This window comes from Ornithorhynchus anatinus, chromosome 4 (genome assembly GCF_004115215.2).
Source record: "Ornithorhynchus anatinus isolate Pmale09 chromosome 4, mOrnAna1.pri.v4, whole genome shotgun sequence".
Lineage (NCBI taxonomy): Eukaryota > Metazoa > Chordata > Mammalia > Monotremata > Ornithorhynchidae > Ornithorhynchus > Ornithorhynchus anatinus.
The window spans coordinates 14,431,941-14,454,243 of record NC_041731.1 but is presented as its reverse complement, the minus strand read 5'-3'; the positions used below and the strand labels follow the sequence as shown (position 1 = coordinate 14,454,243).

Genomic DNA, 22,303 nt, shown 5'->3' with positions numbered 1-22,303 from the left:
ATTGATCAGAAATGATCTAGGATAATCACTAAAATAACCTTTGGAATATTGAAAGAGAAGCAGCGTGGCTCAGTGGAAAAGAGCCCGGGCTTGGGAGTCAGAGGTCATGAGTTCAAATCCCAGCTCTGCCACTTGTCTGCTGTGTGACTGGGGGCAAGTCACTTTACTTCTCTGTGCCTCAGTTACCTCATCTGTAAAATGGGCATTAACTATGAGCCTCACGTGGGACAACCTGATTACCCTGTATCTACCCCAGCGCTTAGAACAGTGCTCTGCACATAGTAAGTGCTTAACAAATACCGACATTATTATTATGATTATTAACCCCAAGTATCGAGATACCTTCATTAAATAATTGAAAACTGCACAATGGAAAGCACCATTGTAGTGACTCATTCACTGGTCCAGGGAACCTTAGGACTTCTTCCCACTTTCGTCACTGCCTCCTTGGGCGACCTTTGGAAAATCATTCAGGTCCTAAATGTCCGCATCTCTATTACGTGAGGCTACTGATGCTGGTTAAGTGCTCTGAGATTTTTAGTCGAAATAGTCTATCCAACATGAACAATAGCCATTGGATTTGTAACTACCCATAACTTGATATTTAGGGGCTGATCAGAAGCAAGGGGGAGCTTGGGATGGATTAATCTATCCTGGATAAACTCTACGTGTTTTGGGTTTCTTTTATTCATGATTCCAGGCTGCTATCCCTTTAAGCTGAGTACAACACTGTGCCAGCACTGCCCAAGGACAGTTTACGTCAACAGGAGTAGTTGTGAGCTTAAGTAGCCGATAAACATGCATGTGCCAATTGGTTCTTCCAGGAAGAAATCCCATAATCTCCCCTAAAATCCAAGATGTCTCCAGAGACACCCAATACTACCATTTCCAGGTGGCAGCTAAATCAAATGGCTGCTGCTCCAATCAGTTAATCAGTGGTGTTTACGAGTGCATATTATGTGTAGAAGACTGTGGTAAGTGTCTGGGAGAGTACAGTACAACAGAATCAGTAGACGAGTTCCCTGCCCAAAATGAGCTTTGTGGAGCTACTAACATCTTCTCCCCATCTTTTATCAACAAGAAGCCACTCTCTAAATGCAATGATGATGTCCAGATGGTCTTAGTCAGATAGGAAGACAGGCACCTGAGCAACTTCAGGAAGAATGCAAGTGATAGTGGAATCGCCTGTTGGGAAAGACGGACTAGCCTCAGTTCTGAAATGTTGGAAATGAGAACTTTTGTCTAGGGATGGGTTGTGGTGCTAGTGGTTTGTGCAGTACTAGGTTGTGGGTTACGGCAGAAGACAGGACGTTCTGGAGAAAGTATAGCCATGGAGTCGCTATGAATCGGAAACGACTCGACGGCACTTGTGACTGTGGGCAAATCACTTCACTTCTCAGTGCCTCAGTTACCTCATCTGTAAAATGGGGATTAAAACTGTGAGCCTCACGTGGGACAACCTGATTACCCTGTATCTACCCCAGCGCTTAGAACAGTGCTCTGCACATAGTAAGCGCCTAACAAATACCAACATTATTATTATTATTATTATTAACAATAATAATAACTCACACTCTATTCTCTGCCAGCCAAGTTCCACTTGAATGCAACCAAGTGAAGGATTTTTACATTGTTCATGCAAGTCATAGCTGTAGCCAAAGTGACCCTGGCATCATGCTGCCACTGTGCTATAGTGCCATTTCCCAGAGACAGTGAATTCGGTAGCTAATACAGACCGCTGCCCTTGAAGGCCAGCAATACCTAGAATTGCTGATAGGTCCGTTCAGCTCAACCAGTGGTATTTACTGAGCATTTAACATGCGCACAGCACTGTATTAAGCACATCTCCTGCACAGTGACCTACGTGGTTCTTTGGTCAGAAATCTTCACCCCTGTTACCCCAACAGGCAGAACAGGACTAGAACCCAGGTCTCTTGATTAATAGAGCATCGCTCTTTCCCCTGGATCAACGGCAGGGTGAATATCCAAGAACCAGGGCAGTGACCGGATGGAGCATGTGATGAGAATGTCTGATTCCAGACTCCCTAAGCGAATGCTTATTTCCAATTAAAGCTGAAGTAAAGAGGAAGCCTAACCTAAAAAAAAAAGAAAAAAATACATTCAACTCCTGGGAGATCTTGGCCATGGATCACTCCACATGGAGGAGTACTGTAACAAAAGGAAGCCAGCCTTTTGAAGCCTCTTTCTGTCAGAGGGAGATGGAGAGATGAAAGGGGGGGGGGAGAATGGTGAAAAAAAGACTTTGAACGACCCTCCCTTTGTGGAACATCTGCCCAAGCTGCAGTAGACCACGGAGGTCTCAAATTGTCTTTATTGGTCACATGTGTGAACTCATAAATAATCCAAATAAAAGAAAACAGCATTCTCATCTGCGAACGATTGCTGATGAGAGGGCTGAGGAGTTATCCAGTGAACCTAGGTGACAAATCCAGTCAGTCTAGGAAGGACTGATATGAGCGTTGATTATCAACTGAATTTTCTGTTTGACCCAAATGATCCCCATTAGATCTTGGCACTCTTCAATTTCTGTAGGTAGTTGCTTAAGCACCTGCTTTTCTTTGGCAACAATGTCATGGCTTTAGAGCTCAGCAAAAAAGCTTAATTATTTTTTCCCAGATGCTTGCACGTTCCACTTCCCATCTCCTTTAGGGAGGGCTGCTGGGCAAAATCATCAGGAATCCCTACTACCTTCACATCATGATCCCCAAAGCCCTTGTTCCCAACCCACCCTGGGCAGCAACTGCAGGAGCAGCCTCTACAGATTTTAAAATGTTCGGAGGCTTTGGCTGTGGCTGGCTTCTCAAAGACTTAGGTTGTAGTACCCTGAGGCCCTGATGGGTCCTCTGGACCTCTGGCCTGAATGTTTTACTTCTACTTTTATGTTTTCTCATATTTGAGCACGGGTTTGGGAGTCGGAGGATGTGGGTTCTAATCTCGGCTCTGCCACTTGTGTTCTGTGTGACCTTAGGCAAGTCACTTCACTTCTCTCTGTAAAATGGGGATTAAGACTGTGAGCCCCATGAGGGACAGGGATTGGGTCCAACCTGATTAGCTTGTATCTACCCCAGTGCTTAGAACGGTGCCTGGCACATAGTAAGCACTTAAATACCGTACTTATTATTATTTCCTATTTTGCCTGCTACCCGACCCATCTCTATCTTACTTTTAGAAAGTAAGCCTCTGGAGGACCAAGACCTCTCACCTTTAGCACTCTGCATGCAGTAAAGGCTTAATAAACACAATTACTAATACCCTCCCTTATTTCTGCCCATTCAAACAAGTGGAGCAGCATGGCTCAGTGGAAAGAGGCACGGGCTTGGGAGTCAGATCACGGGTTCTAATGTAGGCTCTACCACTTGGGCAAGTCACTTAACTTCTCTGTGCCTCAGTTACCTCATCTGTAAAATAGGGATTAAGACTGTGAGTCCCACGTGGGACAAGCTGATTACCTTGTATCCCCCCCAGTGCTTAGAAGAGTGCTTGAAACATAGTAATTGCTTAACAAACACCATCATTGTTACCCTCTCACTGTGCCTTCTTCTCGCCTGTCCCACCATCAACCCTCGGCCCACATCCTACCTCTGGCCTGGAATGCCCTCCTTCCTCAATTCTGCCAAACTACCACATTGAAAGCCCACCTCCTCCAGGAGGACTTCCCAGACTAAGCCCCCCTTTTCCTCTGCTCCCCCTCCCCATCCACCCCACTCATTCCCTCTGCTCTACCTCCCTGCCCCCAATAGCACTTGTGTGTATAGGTACATATTTATAATTCTATTTCATTAATGATGTGTATATATCTGTAATTCTATTTATTTAAATTGACGATATTGATGCCTGCATTTGTTTTGATGTCTGCCTCCCCCCTGCTAGACTGTGAGCCCGGTGTAGGCAGGGATTGTCTCTATTTGTAGCTGAATTGTACTTTCCAAGTGCTTAGTACAGTACTCTGCATACAGTAAGCGCTCAAGAAATATGATTGAATGAATGAATGAATGAATGACTGAATGACTGAATGAATGAATGAATGAATGAATGAATGAATGAATGAATGAATGAATGAATGAATGAATGAATGAATGAATGAAAGGAGGAGGAAACACCAGATCCCTTAGAATCCATTTCAGAAAATCTGGGAGTTGAAATAATGTTCTGTCAACTTTATGCACTAATAACTTCAAGAATTTATTTCTAAAAAGAGTGCCAACAAGACTTTCTCAGCATTTCCCCTAAACGGGGCATAAATAATACACTCTGGGGTGAGTTCTGGAGACACTGCCAAAGGCAGAGTATCTGTGAGATAACGGCAATGCAGTAATAAACCACAAGTGCATTGTTATTTATGCACAATTTGTGTTAGTAAATAAAGTGCTTTACTGAAGTAGAGACATCCTGCTTGAGATAGTTCCAATATTCCCTTATTTGTCAAAATAATGTCAGAGAAGTGGAAGCAACTTGTAACAAACCAGTGTGAAACCCAGCAACTGTTGAGTCATTATTAGCTTAGAACACAGTTTCTCTTAACTTCAATAGCAGCTTTGAAAACAACAACTTGTTCCTGGGATTTAAAAACCATTTAGAAGCATACTGTGTCCAATCCAATTAACTGGTATCTACCCTAGCACTTAATACAGTGTCTGGCACATAATACATGCTTAAACACTATCTATAGATCTATATTTAGTGCTTTGCACACAGTAAGCACTCAAATACAATTGAATGTGTGTACACGCACAGAGATGTACGTGTACACGTACACAATGCAAGCAATGCTGTCAAGAGTAAAAATAAGTTAGTTTCATAACTTCAAGCTAGGAAATCACAGTTAGAAGAAAACAGATGTTGGTATCACTTTCTAAATTTAAATCTCTTTCTTGAAGTTTAAAAGAGCTAAGGAAAGTTCAGTTAAAAGTTTCCTCTTAGGCTAAGGATATCAAGAAAAAAGAAATAGGCATCCATCTGCAAAACACATCTTGTCCTCTGCCTGAAGGCAGGCAACTGGCCCAGGTGACATCAAAGGCCCTTCCAACTCTATGATTTTATGAAAGAGAAATGAAAAAAGTGACTTCATCAATTTGGGTTAGAACTGTCAGACCAAAGGTATTCCCTACCTTAATGTTTTATTTCCATGTAGGACCTAGAAAATGACAGCACCTAAGTTTTACAACAAAATTTTACAAGATACCAAATTAAGGGAAAACTCAGCTCCAATAGACTCACATGAAATTAGTTATTGGTCAATGCACACAACCTTGTGCCATTATTATTACCTGCTTTCTAAACACCAGTCAGATTAACTACAAAGGGTTTCTTGGAAAGTATTCACTCCCACTAGATGCATCTCCAGAAAAGCTCCAATTGCTGCTCAAAGCTCTCCAAAGTCAGATCTCTGCAGGACAAGCATCTTTCTTTGTGTCCCTGTCAGCTCTATCATGTCCTGAAATGTAGATCACACATCACTACTAAACAGAACAATGTTGCACAACGGATTCAAGTCCAAGTGAGTATCAGGAAAGTATTCTTATGGATTCCACAAGTGTTGGAGTATGAAGAAATCTATCAGGGGCATTTATTGAGCACTTAATGCATACATAGGACTGTACTAAGAGCTTTGGAGAATACAACTAGACTGGTAAACATATTCTCTCCCAGGAGAGATTACAGTTCCTAGTGACCAGCTACTGACACAACACAAAAATGCCATCCCTACTAGAACTGACTGGCTCCTCTATGGAATGGTAAAAACCTAAACCCTTTAAACAGGGCACTCAAAGACCACTTAAAGACCAAATCAGAAACTCATTTTGCAAGTCATATCGTGGATTTAAACAAAATTGAAATTCATTCATTCAATCACATTTACTGAAATGGTTGCTTCAGACTGTAAATATTTCAAAGTTGAAAGTTGGAAAATGCATTTCTATTGGAAGTCTATAATATTTCACCCATTGAGTTTGCTAAATAACTTTTCTGAGTTCTAATTATATTTCCCAACTGGAAACAAGCCTCCTAATTGTTATTAATATTTCCCCCATTTATTTATTTATCCTCATTTATTCTCCTCTTCTAGACCATAAGCTGATTGTGGGGGAGAAAATGTGACTGTTTATTGTTGTGCTGTACTCTCCCATGTGCTTATTACACAGTAAATGCTCAAATATGGTCAAATGAATGAATCCTGCATTCACAGAATTGCACGTACTTCTAAAAGGGTATTTTTTTCTCCCTACACTTGGTAATCTGTCTTGTAACAAGAGTGACATCCTCATTTTCAATGATTAAGAGCAATATTTGGGAAAAACTGGCCATGTTCTGCCTTGGAGCAAGTCACTGACCTCACATTCACTCCTGGCAAGGCATTCTCAAAATGTTTATTAAGAAGCCTGTAACTACTATGAAGCCAGACACCCTCAAAGTAGCAGAAAGATTGAGATGAAAAGAAACTACATTCATACAAAAATTATTTTCCTTGGAAATTAAGTTCACAGGACCAATTTTACAACTTTAGATTCATTCAATTGTATTACATTCAATCATATTTACTGAATGCTTATTGTGTGCAAAGCACAGAACTAAGCACTTAGATAAGCAGAAAGAAGAAACTTCAGCTCGAGCCATGTTTACAAAATAACATTGCTTTATTCCCTTCGAGAGTTGTTGACACCATGGAAGCTGAAATTGCATGTGTCACTTGCACAGGAGAGGTATGGCTGAGCACAGAGAAGCACAATTGAGTTGGTTAAAGGCTGAACTAGAGTCCATAAGGAAAGAGTGGAGTTAGTCAACCAACCAAAGGTATTTACTGAGCATTTACTCTGTGCACAGCACTGTAGTAAGCACTTGGCCAGGTACAATAAAGTCAAGATGCATGATTCCTACTCTCAAGGATCTTAGAATCTACTGGGGGAGACAGACACTATGTTACGGGTAAGAGGAGGCCACAGAGTTTAAAGACATGTACATATGTGCTACCAGGGGTTAGTGAAGAAGTAAAATGAGAGATTAATCAGGAAAGGCCTCCTGGAAGAGATATAATTTTAGAAAGGCTTTGAAGATGGGGACATCACTGGTCTGTTGGCTTTTAGGGGGAAGGAGTTCCATGCAGAAGGGAGGGTAAGGGCAAAGAACAGGGATCAGTGACTCCCAAGATTATCAGTCATATTTTTTGAGCACTGATTGTGTGCAGAACCCTTTCCTATGAGCTCTAGACTGCAAGCACATTGTGGGTAGGGAACATATCTGTTTATTGTTGTATTATACTCTCCCATGTGCTTAGTATAGTGCTCTGCACACAGTAAGCGTTCAATACAATTAAATGAAAAAATGAACGAGAGTACAATATAACAGAATTTGTGGACATGTTCCCCACCCACAACGTGTTTACAGTCCAAAGGAATAAATGGTATTTACTGAGTGCTTACTTAGACACTGCACTAAGTGCTTGGAGAAGTACACTACACTTGGGAGATACAATCTCTGTCTTCAAGGATACTAGTTTCACAAGTCCACTTTTAAACTTGTTTTGACATTGTCTTGGCTTGTTGATTCTATGGCATTCTTCCCAATGACTTTAATAATACCAATAATTATGGTATTTGTTAAGTATTTATTAAATGCCGGGGACTGTACTAAGCGCTAGGATGGAGACAAGCAAATTGGGTTAGACACAGTCCCTGTCGGACGTGGGCCTCTGAGTCTCAATCTCCATTTTACAGATGAGGTAACAGGCATAGAGAAGTGACTTACCCAAGGATGCACAGGAGACAAGTGGCGGAGCCACGATTAGAACCCATGACCTTTGGATTCCCAGGTCCATACTCTATCTACTACATCATGCTGCTTCCCAACCTCCCTGCCCTTGACTGTGAGCCCAGTGAAATAGGAACTGGGCCTGATTATTAGGCATCTACCCCATGGTTTAGCACAAAACAAGAGCTTAATAAATACCGTAACTACTAAGGGGAAGAGGGATCCACTGGGATTACCACTGAGTCAGTAATCCCTCTTCTTTCCCAGCCCCACTCAATATTCATCCCAGTCCCACAGCACTCAACTAAGTACTCTTATATTCCTATTTCCTCTATCGGTAACTTATTTTAAAATGTCCCTCTTCCTGAAGACTATAGCTACTTGTGAGTAGAAAACACAAGATTCAGACAATCTGCTGTACTTTCCCAAGCACTCTACATAAGGTAAGTGCTTAATAAATATTGATTGATTTCCCCTACAGTCCAAGTCCCTTTCCAATGGCCTTGGGAGAGACTAAACCCCGAGTTTTGTTCAATCGACAGAGTTTTGTCTCTGGCAATTGAAACATGCTTTTAGGCGGAGACTGCCATGCGGTAAAAAAGCCCTCTCAGAATTCCTACCTCTGACCCGGACATTTTTAAAATTCTGACACCAGCTCATGGGGGAGAGTCACTTCAGAAGCTGCAGATGGGAGGGAGGGAGAGTGAGGGTTCAATTACGGGAAGTTAGAGGAAACAGAAATCCTCACACACAGCAGCATGAGCCAGTTTTATTCTTATCGTGAGCCAATCCACTGTAGACTGATGAGGAAGAAGGATGGATAGATATATGTCTGAGGAAAGGAAGAGCCTGGAGAGGAGAAGAAATGAGTACCTTCAAGCAGTGACAGGAAAGTTGCTTTAGAAGGCAGGTCGCCATTTACCTTCCCCAGTACTTCCCCAAGAGGTGATGAAATGCAGTAGTCAAGGTTTTCACTGAAGTGTCCACTTACCCAGGAGACATTTCCTATTCTGCATTTGAAATAGGGCTATTAAATAACTACTTGAACAGCATGTACCATGCAGGAAAATTAGGTTCTCATGGCAACATCAACTTTCTTTCTGGAAGGACAGATGGCAGCCTTGTCAGAACTCTCCCGGTGCATTATGGAATTTCCTTATAAAAACAGATGTATATGACATTAACAGTCCACTGAGGTAGTGAATTTTCTTCATTTCCATGAACTACTATAATAAAAGTAGCTGAGAAATGCCAGCAAACCTGCCAACAAAGTGCTCTATTCTCTCACCTGCCAGGAATGCCCAAGCCCCCATGGAATGCCAGCAACACAAAGGTCAGAAGAAGACACAATCGTAATAATAATGATGATGGTATTTGTTAAGCACTTACTATGTGCCAAGCACTGTTCTAAATGCTGGGGTAGATACAAGGTATTCAGGTTATCCCATGTGGGGCTCACAGTCTTAATCCCCATTTTACAGATGTGAGAACTGAGGCGCCGAGAAGTTTAGTGACTTGCCAGACAAGTGGCAGAGCTGAGATTAGAACTCACGTCTTCTGACTCCCAAGCGTGTGCTCTTTCCACTAAAGCACGCTGCTGGACATGCTGAGACAGGCAATCCCAGAATCCCAAAAGTCTCTAGACTCTAAGTCCATTGTGGGCAGGGAATGTGTCTGTTTATTGTTGTACCGTATCTCCCAAGTGCTTAGTACAGTGCTCTGCACGCAGTAAGTGCTCAATAAATAGGACAACGAATGAATTTATAAAGCAATAAATACATAAATATACATATATAAATATATATTATATATAAATATATACTTATAACTGTGGATATAATGCACAGTATTAAGCACTTTGAAATATAAAACAAAAGCAGGCAATCCATTCCTACCCACAAGGGGTTTACACTCTAACAGGGGAAATGGTCATAAAATATGTACAAATGGGTTAATCAGAATGAATCATATAAACTGACTGCACAGTGGATTATACACACATACACACACACACGCACATATACGTGCTTGATGTAATCAATGGTATTTATGGAGCACTTACTGTTTTCAGAGCATTACACTAAGCGCTTGGGAGAGTAAAGAATTGCTAAACATGTTCCCTACCCACAACAAGCAAACAGACTGGGGCGGGGGGGGGGGGGGGGGCAAATGATAATATGAATAATTTATAATATATAATTTATATATACATACATTAGTGCTGTGGGGCTGAGAGTGGGGCAAATACCAAAAGGTCCAAATGTCAGAGATCCAAGTGCATAGATGTGTGAATCCTAGGGGCTGCTAATGGGATGTAGTGATTTGGGCTTTGGGATTTATCAGGGCAGGGGTGAGCCTGCTTCACTCACTGAATGAGGAAGTAGGAGCCACTTTATCCCTGTCCACAGGCCATGTATCTAAACTCCAGGATTTCAAAGAGATTAAGCAAAAAAGAAGGAGTGTTTTGGAGCAGATTCTGCATCCCAACATGTGCCGGAGTTAAAGCTGAAATTTGAACTTTGTACCATTTGGGCAGTGAGAAGCATTAGTGAGGTAGTTGGTTTCAGCTTTGGAACAAAGAAAAGAATGCATTGGAAATACTTGAGACATCTCTGCAGTTATTCTTAGAATACTATTTGGGTGCGCTACTCATTGTCCAAAACGGAGACAGACCATTAAGTCCGAAGAGGCGCACATATTACAGTCTGCTGCCTGGATCAACTTTCTCAAGCCACATTCGGCCCATATAGCCCGCTACTTCACAAAAACACAGTGTGGCATAGAAGCAGCATGGCCTAGTGGACAGAACATGGGCCTGAGAGGCAGAACACCTGGGTTCTAAGCCCACCTCTGCCACCTGTCTGTGTGACCTTGGGAAAGTCACTTAACTTCATTGGGGCTTGGTTACATCACCTGTAAAATGGGGCATGGACAGTGCCCAATCTGGTTATCTTGTATCTACCCGGGCCCTCAGTGTTTAGTGCAGTGCCTGGCCCAAAAGCACTTAAAGATCATTATTAAAAAATAATGAGGCTGAGAATGAGCGGCCAAAGAGATAAGAGTTGAACCAGGAGAGGACAGAGTCAGTGAAGCCTTTCCATTCTCCTCCTAGCCATCTCCTTGACAGTCACTCAGCAGGCCCCTGCAGACAGTGGAACCTGACTGGTTGGCAGGAGGACCAGAGACCAATGAAGACGGGCACTGAGATGATGTCATGTCTTTATAGATAGAGCTTTATCCAGGCTACTTAAGGAGCTACAGGGTAGACAGTTCTAACGATCAATCGACAGTATTCATTGAGTTCTTCTCCGTGCAGAGAACCGTACAATACCAGTTGGTTTGCATGACTATAAACTCATTGTGGGCAAGCAACATGTCTATCAACTCTGTTACACTGTACTCTCCCAAGCATTTAGTACAGTGCTCTGCACACAATAAGTGCTCAAAACATGATTGATGGACCCCACCCTCAGGGATCTTACAGTATAAGAGTATCCCTTTTATAGTATTTACAATGCACAAAAGAACTAGAATGTTTACCCTAATATTGGCAGATTGGAATGAGTACTAATCCTCATTCATTCATTCATTCAATAGTATTTATTGAGCACTTACTATGTGCAGAGCACTGTACTAAGTGCTTGGAATGTACAAATCGGTAACATATAGAAACAGTCCCTGCCCTTTGACGGGCTTACAGTCTAATCAGGGGAGACAGACAGACAAGAACAATAGCAATAAATAGAATCAAGGGGATGAATCACTGCTTATAAATAACCACCCCCCACCAGCCTATCCAAGTCTTACAACTACAAATGGGGAGAAAAAGAAAGAATAATAATGGTCCTTGTTAAGTCCTTACTATTTTACATGCACTGTTTCAAACACTGGGGTAGACCCAATTTAATCAAGTTGGTCTCAATTCCTGTCCCACATGAGGTTTACACTTTTAATCCCCATTTTACAGATGAGGTAACAGGCCCAGAGAAGTGAACCGGAAAGGCTTCCCAAAAAGCACATCTCCACCCAAATGAAAGGGAAAAAAAAATCTCTAAGAGGGTTTTGGTTGCTGAAGCTGATGGGAAATCTGACAGGTATCTTGTGTGCAATACAGGATGGCCAAGTGAAAGTCATTTCTCCACAATGACATTCCAAGTTTCTTCTGTTTAGGGTCTCATTAATGCTGAATTGGGCCTTCAAAAACTGCCAGACCAGCTTTGACTTCAATGGCAGAATTTTCAGGAGGGAGCACTTCTGCCAGCTTAAACTGATTTGGAAGTTAAAGTAGTTACAGTATTAAAATTCCAGAATAAAAAATTCAATATCTGATTTCAAAAGATTTCTTTATTTGGGAGCCTAAGCTCTCTAGGGACCTACCTAGAAATCTATCCTTTTAGAACTCCAATGACCCTTTTGTTCATTTATAGGGCCCCAAGTCCTTTCTACCTACTCTTCCCTGACGTACCCAGCCCCGCAATAACACTCCTCTGCTGTACTTCTGACCCAACAGTTTGAATAAGACCAATTTGTTCTAGTACCTTCTGAAGGAGAAAGCTTCCCGCCCAGATGTCACACACATATCTTCGTAAAGTGTCAAAGGACACCTAAATATATATGTCTGTGCATGAGCAAAAATGATCGAGCAGCTTTTTCAGTGTGCCAGGAATAAGAGGGAACAAGAGAAGGCGATGCAACTCTTAGGTTTCCTCCCACGGAGATTTCTCACGAATATTCCACATTGTTTTTAGACAAGGAATGCGACTGAAGTCTCTGCTCCCATCCCATCAGGCCATCTGGGGTTCCAATGCTGCATTTACTTATGTCATATGGAATAGAAAAACCCAATGTCTTGCCTTCTCTTTTTAGGAAAGAATTAGATATTTCAATACAAGGCATTAGTTACAAAGCACCTACCTCTCTTCAAAACCCCAGTAGCTTCAGGACGACTCACATTATTAAAACTAAAAAATGTATGAAAGGACTGAGTTAAGGGTTCATCTCAAGGCAGAGAAAGGGTGGAATTGCTTCATCCTTCCACCTCAAACAGGAACCACGAGGGAAACATTTTTTGCTGAGAGTTCAGCCCAGAAGAGGGAGATTGGGTAGTTTTAGGGGTGGTGTGTGAACAGAGATTCTTTCTGGTCAACTAAATAGTACTGGCAGACTTAGGAAATACAATTCCACCCACCCACACCCCAGTCTTTAAAGACAAAGCATAATCTTCCAGACATGCAAGAAGTCACTCTCAAAGCTTTGGAGAACCAAGACTTTTACAAAGTATGGACAGAACAGTGATGGCTTGGGATGAATACGGCTTCCCAGATTCCCTCCACTCAACCTCCCCTTGGTCATTTGAAAGTCAAAAGAGGCAAGTTTGGCCTGGAGATGTTGCTGCTTCAAAGGGGCCGCCAAGAGGCAAGGCCGTCTGCAAAGCCAATCCACTGATCCTCTTCCAGTTCAATCCAACCCTGACCCCTAACCTATCCCAAAGAGGAAGTAATCAACCCCCACCCCGCTGGACTGTGAGCTCATTGTGGGCAGGGAATGTGTCTAAAACATTGTTTTACGGTTCTCATCCAAGCACTTAGTACAGTGCTCTGCACACAGTTAGAGCTCAAAAAATACGACTGACTGCACTCAACCTTCCCAGGTCCACTAGACTAGGAATACCCCAAGGTTGGTCAAGCTTCTAAGGGTCACTCCAATCCAGTACACTGACCGTGGCAGCAACACAGACCGAGGCAAGGGGAGTGTAATGGCCATTTTCTTGAGCACTGGGCGCCAGCCAGGATGAAGAGGTTAGCGAGCCACTCTGGGGCCAGGTACTTTTAACAGCATTATCTTTGATGAGATTTCTAAATGCGCATGAAAAAATGCAATCAAATAATGTTAAAAGTTGAAATCTAAACCAGAAAAGTTTTGCACTCGGAAGTTTTCAATCAGCAGCCCAGGTTTTATGATTTATTTACCCAGTTCATTTTCTGAACCAGTCAGGGCCACTCTTCAGTAACACAAGGAAACCACAAATATGTTCCATTAAGAGGAAAAGGCAATGCTTAACGGTGATTCACATGTCCCCCCACCAGCCAGATTCTTCCACCATTAAAGCAGAAAAAGAAATGTTAAGTGAGAACTGAAATTAAACGGATCAGATTTCCTGTGCCAAAGATTTGCTGAGGCCAGTAGAACTAAAAAGGATTGATTTAAGGGTTAATTTTATATAAAAGTTCAAGTCCCCATGTATAATTGCTGCAAAAACTACAGATTGCACAAAAATGGAAACAGTGTAAATCATCTCATTTTCTGAGAAATTCTGGAACTGTGATCTGATTTTCCAGGAACATAATACAAACGCTGCCAGTTCTTACTGCTGGATTTTTACTAGAGTTAGAAAATTTGGAAAGAGCTCTTAAAGCCACTGAAGAGCAGTGTTTGTTGAGTTTTTCCACAAGGATTTAGGCCACACTGTCCTGGAAACTGTCTACTCTGAATGGGTCTCTGGGAAGTTACTAGTTCAGTGGAAAGAGAATACCAGAAAGAGTCTTTAGCGATTAAGCAGCAAATGCAGTGTCCAAAAGGCTATTAAATTAGTCAAACACCTTTAACCTACTTTGAAGCCAGAAACAGCAGCAATCTGTAATTTCAGGCAACCGGGCAGGGAAGAAGGTATTTGGAGGGGAAGAAAAGAAAAAGAGACACAGATAGAGAGAGACACAGACACACAGAGATGCAGAGGGAGCAAGAAAGAGAGAGAGGAGGGAGAGATGGGGAAATGGGGTGGGAAGGGGGCAGGGAGAAGGGTAAAGCGAGAGAGAGAGAGAGAGAGAGAGAGAGAGAGAGAGAGAGAGAGAGAGAAATGGGGAGAGAGAGAGAGAGAGAGAGGGAGTTAAAAATTTAAAGACAACTGAAACGTGATCAGAAGCATAACATCACAGTCTTCAGAGCTCAAAGAGTACCCTAAACACATTAATTTTCCAATAGGAATAATCCTCCAAATGCCTCTTAAATGTTGGCTTGGTGCATTTTAATGATCAAAATTAATTAAACTGCTGAACTGAGAGCAAAGCCTATTCAGAAAAAGCAGGCCACGTCTCTTCTAGGGAAAACAAGCAATCGTGCTTCACCAAAGCACACCGATCAAACAGCTAAGCCATTTTTTATTACCTGTTTCACCTATTTACACTTGGGAAGGCTATAGGTACTTGCATTTGAATCCACCTCTGAGTAAAGTATCCATTTCCACATTTTTTTCCCCTTCTGGCCCTCTGTGAATTTGTTCTTCTGGTTATCAATCTAGGTCGATGTTTACTTTGGCAGAACAAGATCGAGGTCCTGGAACTCAATCGGCTTGCCAGTACTGAAGCAAAGCTCAATCAACACAACTTCACTGGCCAGGACACGCGAGAAGAACAGATGACTACAAGCTTCCCAACCCGGAGCTGTACGGTGAATCCAAAGGGCGTGTGCGCAAGCAAGGACAGCAGAAAAATGTTTTAATGACATAGCGTAGCTCGATCTCATTATCAAATGGTAGGGCAAGATCACAACAACAAGGCAATGGAATGTAGTCAGTCCCCGAGCATCGAAGCTAGGCTCATCTTAAAGCCATGCTGGGTGCGAAATAATAAGAGCAACAATAATAGAGGTATTTGGTAATGTAAGAAGAATGTAAGATGGTAGGATACCCAAACAGCTGAATTTTGTGAAATCAAATGCAAGGAAGGCAGAGGAAACTTTCTAAGGACACGGCAAAACAAATCCTCAGAAAATGTTGAGTCCCAAAAGAACCCCAGAAGTCAACTGGTGCACTGTTAGCAAAAAAGGGGTGGCATTTTTCAAGCAAAAGCTTCATGGGGAACAGATGACAAAGAGGATAAAGAGAAACCAGCATCAAACACTGCAAGCATGAAATATAACTGCACAACATGGGGCAGACTTGTGTGCACAGTCTAACTGGGTCTATGAGTCCTACATTGGCCTTTTCAGACAATTCACACATGAATGGAATTTCACCATCTTCTGATACGTGGCACAACTATCCAGAACCCAGTTTCAAACTATGGACTACAGCAGTGGACTCTTTGGAGCCCGTTGGAGCAGATGGATCAGAAACAAGGAGGTAGCGCTCTCCCTGACCCCAGGGATCGAGAAGATTCGAACACCAAGGAGCCATCTGGAAAACAGGGATAGGTGTTGGGAGCAGTGACAAATGTAACCCTAACAAGCAACTCTCCTTTTTGGGTTCCCGATGAGGAATGGTTTTTCAGCCACGCATGGTTCTTTTTTGCCACACAGATTTGTCCTTACCAAATGAAGATATCAGGTATGTAAACTTGCTCTGAGAAATGGCATCTCCAGGGTTATTTCCCTGTCGGACAGCAAGATTCAGGGCACATTACCGCTGCCTTGGGTGGCCCAGAGTTGAACTGATTATGGCTTAGCACACTCAAAACTTCCACGAATGATAATGCCAATAAATCAAAGGACAGTTTCCAAACTACATCTGCCACATTTCAGACACGTGATAGTGTCCTGACAGGGACAAAGTGCAACGAGGAAGTAGGCAGGCATGTTAAGAAGTGCATGTGTGCTCTTCACCCACTTGCACAAAACCAGGATTAGAATTCATGACTTGATTCCCAGAGAAGTGCTCTTTCCATTAGACATTAGGCAGGGATGTGGACACATAGGAAACATCAAGGCCTCTGCAAATTGTTCTTAAACATGATAAAACTCTTACACACTCGGTGGATTTGGCTGCTCCAGAAAGTTTAACAAGATCTTAACACAACCCCACAAGGACATGGCTAGCTGGGTCTCAACATGAAAAGTTAGAGAAAGCTTTTCCTATCACCAACCCCGCAAAACAGGGCTGTGAACTAGGTTCGGTCTATTCTCTTCAGTCTAATGCAAAGATTAAACAAAGAATCTTAAGGCTGGATTCATAATGATGATAACAGTAACAATAATAATGATAGTAGTGTTTGTTAGGTGTTTACTATGTGTCAAGCAGTGGGGAAGATAAAATATGAAGGGACCAATCAGACCCCATTCCAGTTGGGGTTCAAATTCTAAGGAAAAGGAAGAACGGGTATCCCAAGCACAATTTTACAGCTGAAAAAACTGAGGCAGAGCAGTTAAGAGACTTGCCCCAGGTCCCACATCTGGCAAGTGATTGCCAAGATTAGAAATCAGGTCTCCTGCTTCCCAGCCCAAGCTCTTTCCCCTAGGCCACACTCCTGTGAAAAACTCCAATTAATTCTGAGATCATCATCAAGAGTCCTTGAATCATGCATGCAATGTTAGCAGATGACTGTTCTCTAAAAGCATAAAGGCAGGAAGAAACATACATTTATGAACCACTTCCCAGAAATGGCAAACACTGTGGACTGAAAAACTGTCTGAAGACGACTAAGGTTATGTATTAGCCTGTACCTCATAAAAACTACACTCATCCAAAGGTCCCCACTGGCAATATCATGCTGAAAGCTGTCACTGAATTTTACTTCCTAAGCTGCACAGTATTCAGTGAAGCAAGGCCAAATGTGGTACCAGCTTGGCATCAAAAACGAGCAAATAATGTATATTAATGTAGCTATCATTTCCAATCTTCCTAGTAACACTGACTACTGAATTGAACAGAGAAGCCACATTTTATTTCCAGAGGAATCCTCCAATATTGCCTAAATGTTCACCCAGTGTCGAGACAGGGTCTGAAACAAAAAGAGTTTTTAAAGTTATATCACCAGATCACATCACGTGAGGAAAATAAATGCAGCAGGATATTCAATCAGTTGAAAAAAGGGGTACCATAAATAAGGGTGGACAGAAGATTCCCTGAAGCAAACTCCTGAGCAATGTGGAAGAGCACAACATAAAGATAATCTCTTCAGAACTGAAGTAAAAACTTTGGGAAGACTGCAAATCGAAAAGTAGGCACAAAACAGTGCCAGGCTCTATGGGAAACAAGAACACAGTGCAGCAATTGCTCTTCTTTCCAGGTACACAATGTGTGGCTGGCAGTAGGCATGGGGTTGAGGGGAGGAGAGGGGTGTCTTTCATATCGTGGCTCAGTGGAAAGAGCACGGGCTTTGGAGTCAGAGGTCATGGGTTCGAATCCCGGCTCGGCCACTTGTCAGCTGTGTGACTGTGGGCAAGTCACTTAACTTCTCCGTGCCTCAGTTACCTCATCTGTAAAATGGGGATTAAGACTGTGAGCCCCACGTGGGACAACCTGATTCCCCTGTGTCTACCCCAGCGCTTAGAACAGTGCTCTGCACATAGTAAGCGCTTAACAAATACCAACATTATTATATCATTATTATTAATACTCAACAGCCGAGTTCAGACATCTGATTAAAAAAAAGTCAGTGGTGTCATCATTAAATCTAAAGGACAGGTATTTAGGAATTTACATATATTTCATTTATTACTTCATTCATTCAATTGTATTTGAGTACTTTCTGTGTGCAGAGCACTGTACTAAGCACTTGGGAGAGTACTATGCAACGATCAACAGACACATTCCCTAACCACCACAAGTTTACGGTCAGGGGGGTGGCGGGGGGAGGAGACAGTATATTTATATGACTTGCGCCAGTTTAGTTGGGCCAGCAGGTGAGTGATCAAAGTAGCAACTCAAAGCTAACTCCATCATTTGTTCACAGGCACATTAAATCCAGCTAGCAACTGATTAGTCTCTGATTGTTTGATGGTTTCAGGAGTGGAAGTTCACTGCTGCCATCGTAACCAACATATCTGATGCTGAATAGTTCCTTAGCTTAGAGCCAGGTGCAGCAGCATGAAAGAAGTGAAGGACTTTTTTGTATTTTCCCTCACCATCTGGGGCCAACCAAGGCCCCCAATCTCCTGGATTTTTCTGGTATTCTGCCTGGCCCGGCCAGTCCAAGGTATTCGAAAGAGTGTGGCCATCATGGCAGACCATGAGGATGGATAATGGGAGAACAAGAGACCCAAGAAAAAGCAGCAGTGGCAGGAGCAGATGAGAAGACAGCTGTGTCCTGAAGCTGCAAGTTGATCTGGTGGATGCTCTTGGCTCAGTCTGGATGACGGGGGAGAGCTCACGAGACCAATAAATCCATAGTATTTATCGAGAGCTCCCCCAGGACTTGGCATGGTACTAATTCTTCCCAATTCTTGGGAAGGTGCAGTAGTGTTAGTATCAATCAATCCTATTTATTGAGTGCTTTCTGTGTGCAGAGCACTATACTACACGCTTGGGAGAGTACACTGTAACAGAGTTGGTTGACACAATCCCGGCCCTCATAGAGCTTACAGTCCCGTGTGAGTTGGGGAAGATCACCATCTCTCCCACAGAGCTGCAGGAAATGCCTCACTCAGAGATTTGTAGGAGATCAGATATCCAAGTTACAAGGTAGCAAAGGTGCTGGACAGATGGACAACCACGGGGAAGGACAGTGCTACCCATTGGGTGGTTTTTGTCCCCACTACAGGACTTGTTCTATCTTGGGGTCATATCTGAGCATGCCTGAACCTTGTTGACTCAGCACCTTGTCTTTAACCTGCAGGAAAGAGCTAAGAGCTATGTTCTTTGTGATATCTGTTGAGCTCTATGCGATAGGCACTGTACTGAGCACTGGGATAGATACAAGTTAATCAGGTTGGACGCAGTCCATGTCCCACATAGGGCCCACAGTCTTAATCCCTATTTTATACATGAGGTAACTGAGGCATTGAGAAGTGAAGTGACTTGCCAAAGGTCACAGAGCAGACAGATGGCAGAGCCAGGACTAGAACTCAGGTTATTCATTCATTCATTCAACTGTATTTATCGAGTGCTTACTGTACGCAGAGCAACGTACTAAGTGCTTGGGAGAGTACAATACAACAGACACATTCCCTGCCCACAAGCAGCTCCCGTTCTAGAGAGGGAAATAAACATTAATATAAATAAAATATGCCCATGCCCCATCCACTAGTCCATGCTGTTTCTTTAAGAGCTTCAGCTGCTTTGCGTTGCCAGTTTTATCCAGACTGTCACCATTAGTAATTTAAGACTTATTTATTCATTCATTCATTCATTCAATAGTATTTACTGAGCACTTTCTATGTGCAGAGCACTGTACTAAGCGCTTGGAATGTACAAATCGCTAACAGAGACAGTCCCTGCCCTTTGACGGGCTTACAGTCTAATCGGGGGAGACGGACAGACAAGAACAATAGCAATAAAACAGACAGACAAGAACAATAGCAATAAAGTTGTAACAGTGTCTACCATCTCTACTGTATTGTACCGTCCCTCGCTAGTACGTAGGTCTATCCATAATAAGCACTCAAAAAATACCATTGATAAGTCTACCATATCCTGAACAGCCTCCACATCTTTCAGGAATAAGGCCAGAGGTAATAGTCTCTTGGAGAAGAATCCCCGGGCCAGATGAATATTACTAAATTCTCACCATGGAGAGAGAGGAGGTAATCATAGCACCATCCGTCTCGCTTTCCCATATGTAATTTAGGGGATTCCAAACTGACTCCCTTTAGGATCTCACAGCTGGTGAGATCTACTAGCTGCAGAGAGAATTTATGCCCATACCTTCACTTATATAAACATAAAACATGCCATTACTGGGTCAGACTAGCAGTCAGTTTCAATGGTCTACATCGGGAGGCATCAAGGCCTAATGGAAAGAGCATGGGTCTGGTAGTTAGAGAACCTGGGTTCTAATCCTGGTTCCACCACTTGCCTGCTGTGTAAATATAACAAGTCACTTAACTTCTCTGTGTTTCAGTTATGGCATCTGGAAAATGGGGATTAAGACTGTGAGCACCATACAGGACATGGATTGTGTCCAATCTGATTATTTTGTATTTTCACCAGCATTTATTACAGTGCCAGAATCATAGGGAGTGCTTACATACCAATTTAAAAAAATTAAAAACATGGAGTGGTTCCTGCTCTCTCTACCACTAAGGCTTGAGCCCCATGTAGAACAGGAAATATGTCTGATCTGATTCTCCTGTACCTATCCCAGCACTTGACACAGTGTAGGGCACAGAGTAAGTACTTCATTCCCATTATCATCATCTACTACCTACTTTTCCCCTCTACTCCTCTGGGAACAAATTATTAACACCTTCATTCATGAATTTATTCATGAACCTAGTGATATTTTCTGCCCATCTACTTCCTTCACTGGGTGAAGGAGTGTTCTTCTGCTTTAATTTGGGTTACATTTGATGGCATAAGTGCATAGATATGAAAATGCCCCCCCACCCCCCCCACACACACAGATCCACTCCATATACCTGGTAATATGGATGGTGTAGAAACGAGTCGGGGCAGCCAGCTAAAGCCATTTGTTCTTTCTGGTTCTCTTCAATTTACATCTATTGTATCACAGTACCTGAAAAAAAAAAAAGACTGTGAGAATCCAAGGGAAAGAAAAAGAAAGCTACTGCCAGTGTAGTCATTTCAAAAAGCTTCCCAGCAAGGCCAGTGATCTGCAGTTCCAGCTCAAGTTAATTTGATCCAGTGGACATGTCTCGATAAACCTTCAAACTTCACGCTAGAACTTCAGAGTTCAATCGTACCGATTGAGCACTTACTGTGTGCAGAACACTGTACTAAGCACTTGAGAGAGTACAATATACCAATACACAGACACGTTCCCAGCCCACATTGAGCTTACAGTCCAGAGGGGGAGGTAGACTCTAAATGAATTACGGATATAAATAAATTACAGATCTGTAGAGTGAGCAGCTGCCCAAAGCCTGACTAGGAGAATTGACTGCACTTAGATTATATGGACTCTACCAGAGACTCCTTGGCCTCATGAGGAGTTAATCTATCCAGGTTCATCTCGCTGCTCTCCTGGAAAGAGGGCCAGGGAGAGGCCAGCAGAACCAGTTTCCCCATAGCATGAGAAGCAGTATGTCCTAGTGGACAAAGCCCAGGCCTGGGAGTCAGAAGAACCTGGGTTCTAAATTCTGGCTAGGCTATGTGTCTGCTGTGTGACCTTGGGCAAGTCGTTTTACTTCTCTGTACCTCAGTAACCTCATCTGTAAACTGGGGATTAAGATTGGGAGCCTTATATGGGAGAGGGATTGTGTCCAACATGATTAGCTTCTATCTACCCCAGGACTTAGTACAGTGTCTGGCACATACTAAGCACTTGAACACCATAAAAAAAAAAAAATCACGGGAAGCAACGTGGCCTAGTGAAAAGAACATGGGCCTGGGAGTCAGAGAATCTGGGTTCTAATTCCAGCTTCACTCTTGTCTGCTGTCAGATCTTGGGCAAGTCACCTAACTTTTCCATGACTTAGTTACCTTATCTGTAAAATGGGGATTAAAATTATGAGCCCCATGTGGAACAGAGGTTGTGTCCAATCTGATTTTCTTGTATCTACCTCTTAAGACAGTGCCTGGCATATATTAAGAATTTAAATACTATCTTTAAAAAAAAAACGCCGGACCACTCCCGTTACCCCTACCCACAAAACTTCCATAGCCAGCCCTCTCTGGGTGCTCTTCCTGCTGTGATATGTGCCC

The 22,303-nt window shown here is 42.7% G+C and overlaps 1 protein-coding gene across 1 annotated transcript in view; it reads right to left on the bottom strand.

Moving 5' to 3' along the window:
- The window catches only part of GRB10 (growth factor receptor bound protein 10), a 197,904-nt gene that overhangs the window by 131,681 nt on the left and 43,920 nt on the right, over window positions 1-22,303 (bottom strand). Inside the window, exon 2 of the mRNA XM_007661527.3 lies at window positions 21,058-21,155. Coding sequence (XP_007659717.1) covers window positions 21,058-21,108 — 51 coding nt within the window. The 5' untranslated portion in view covers window positions 21,109-21,155. The remainder of the gene's footprint in view (window positions 1-21,057; window positions 21,156-22,303) is intronic.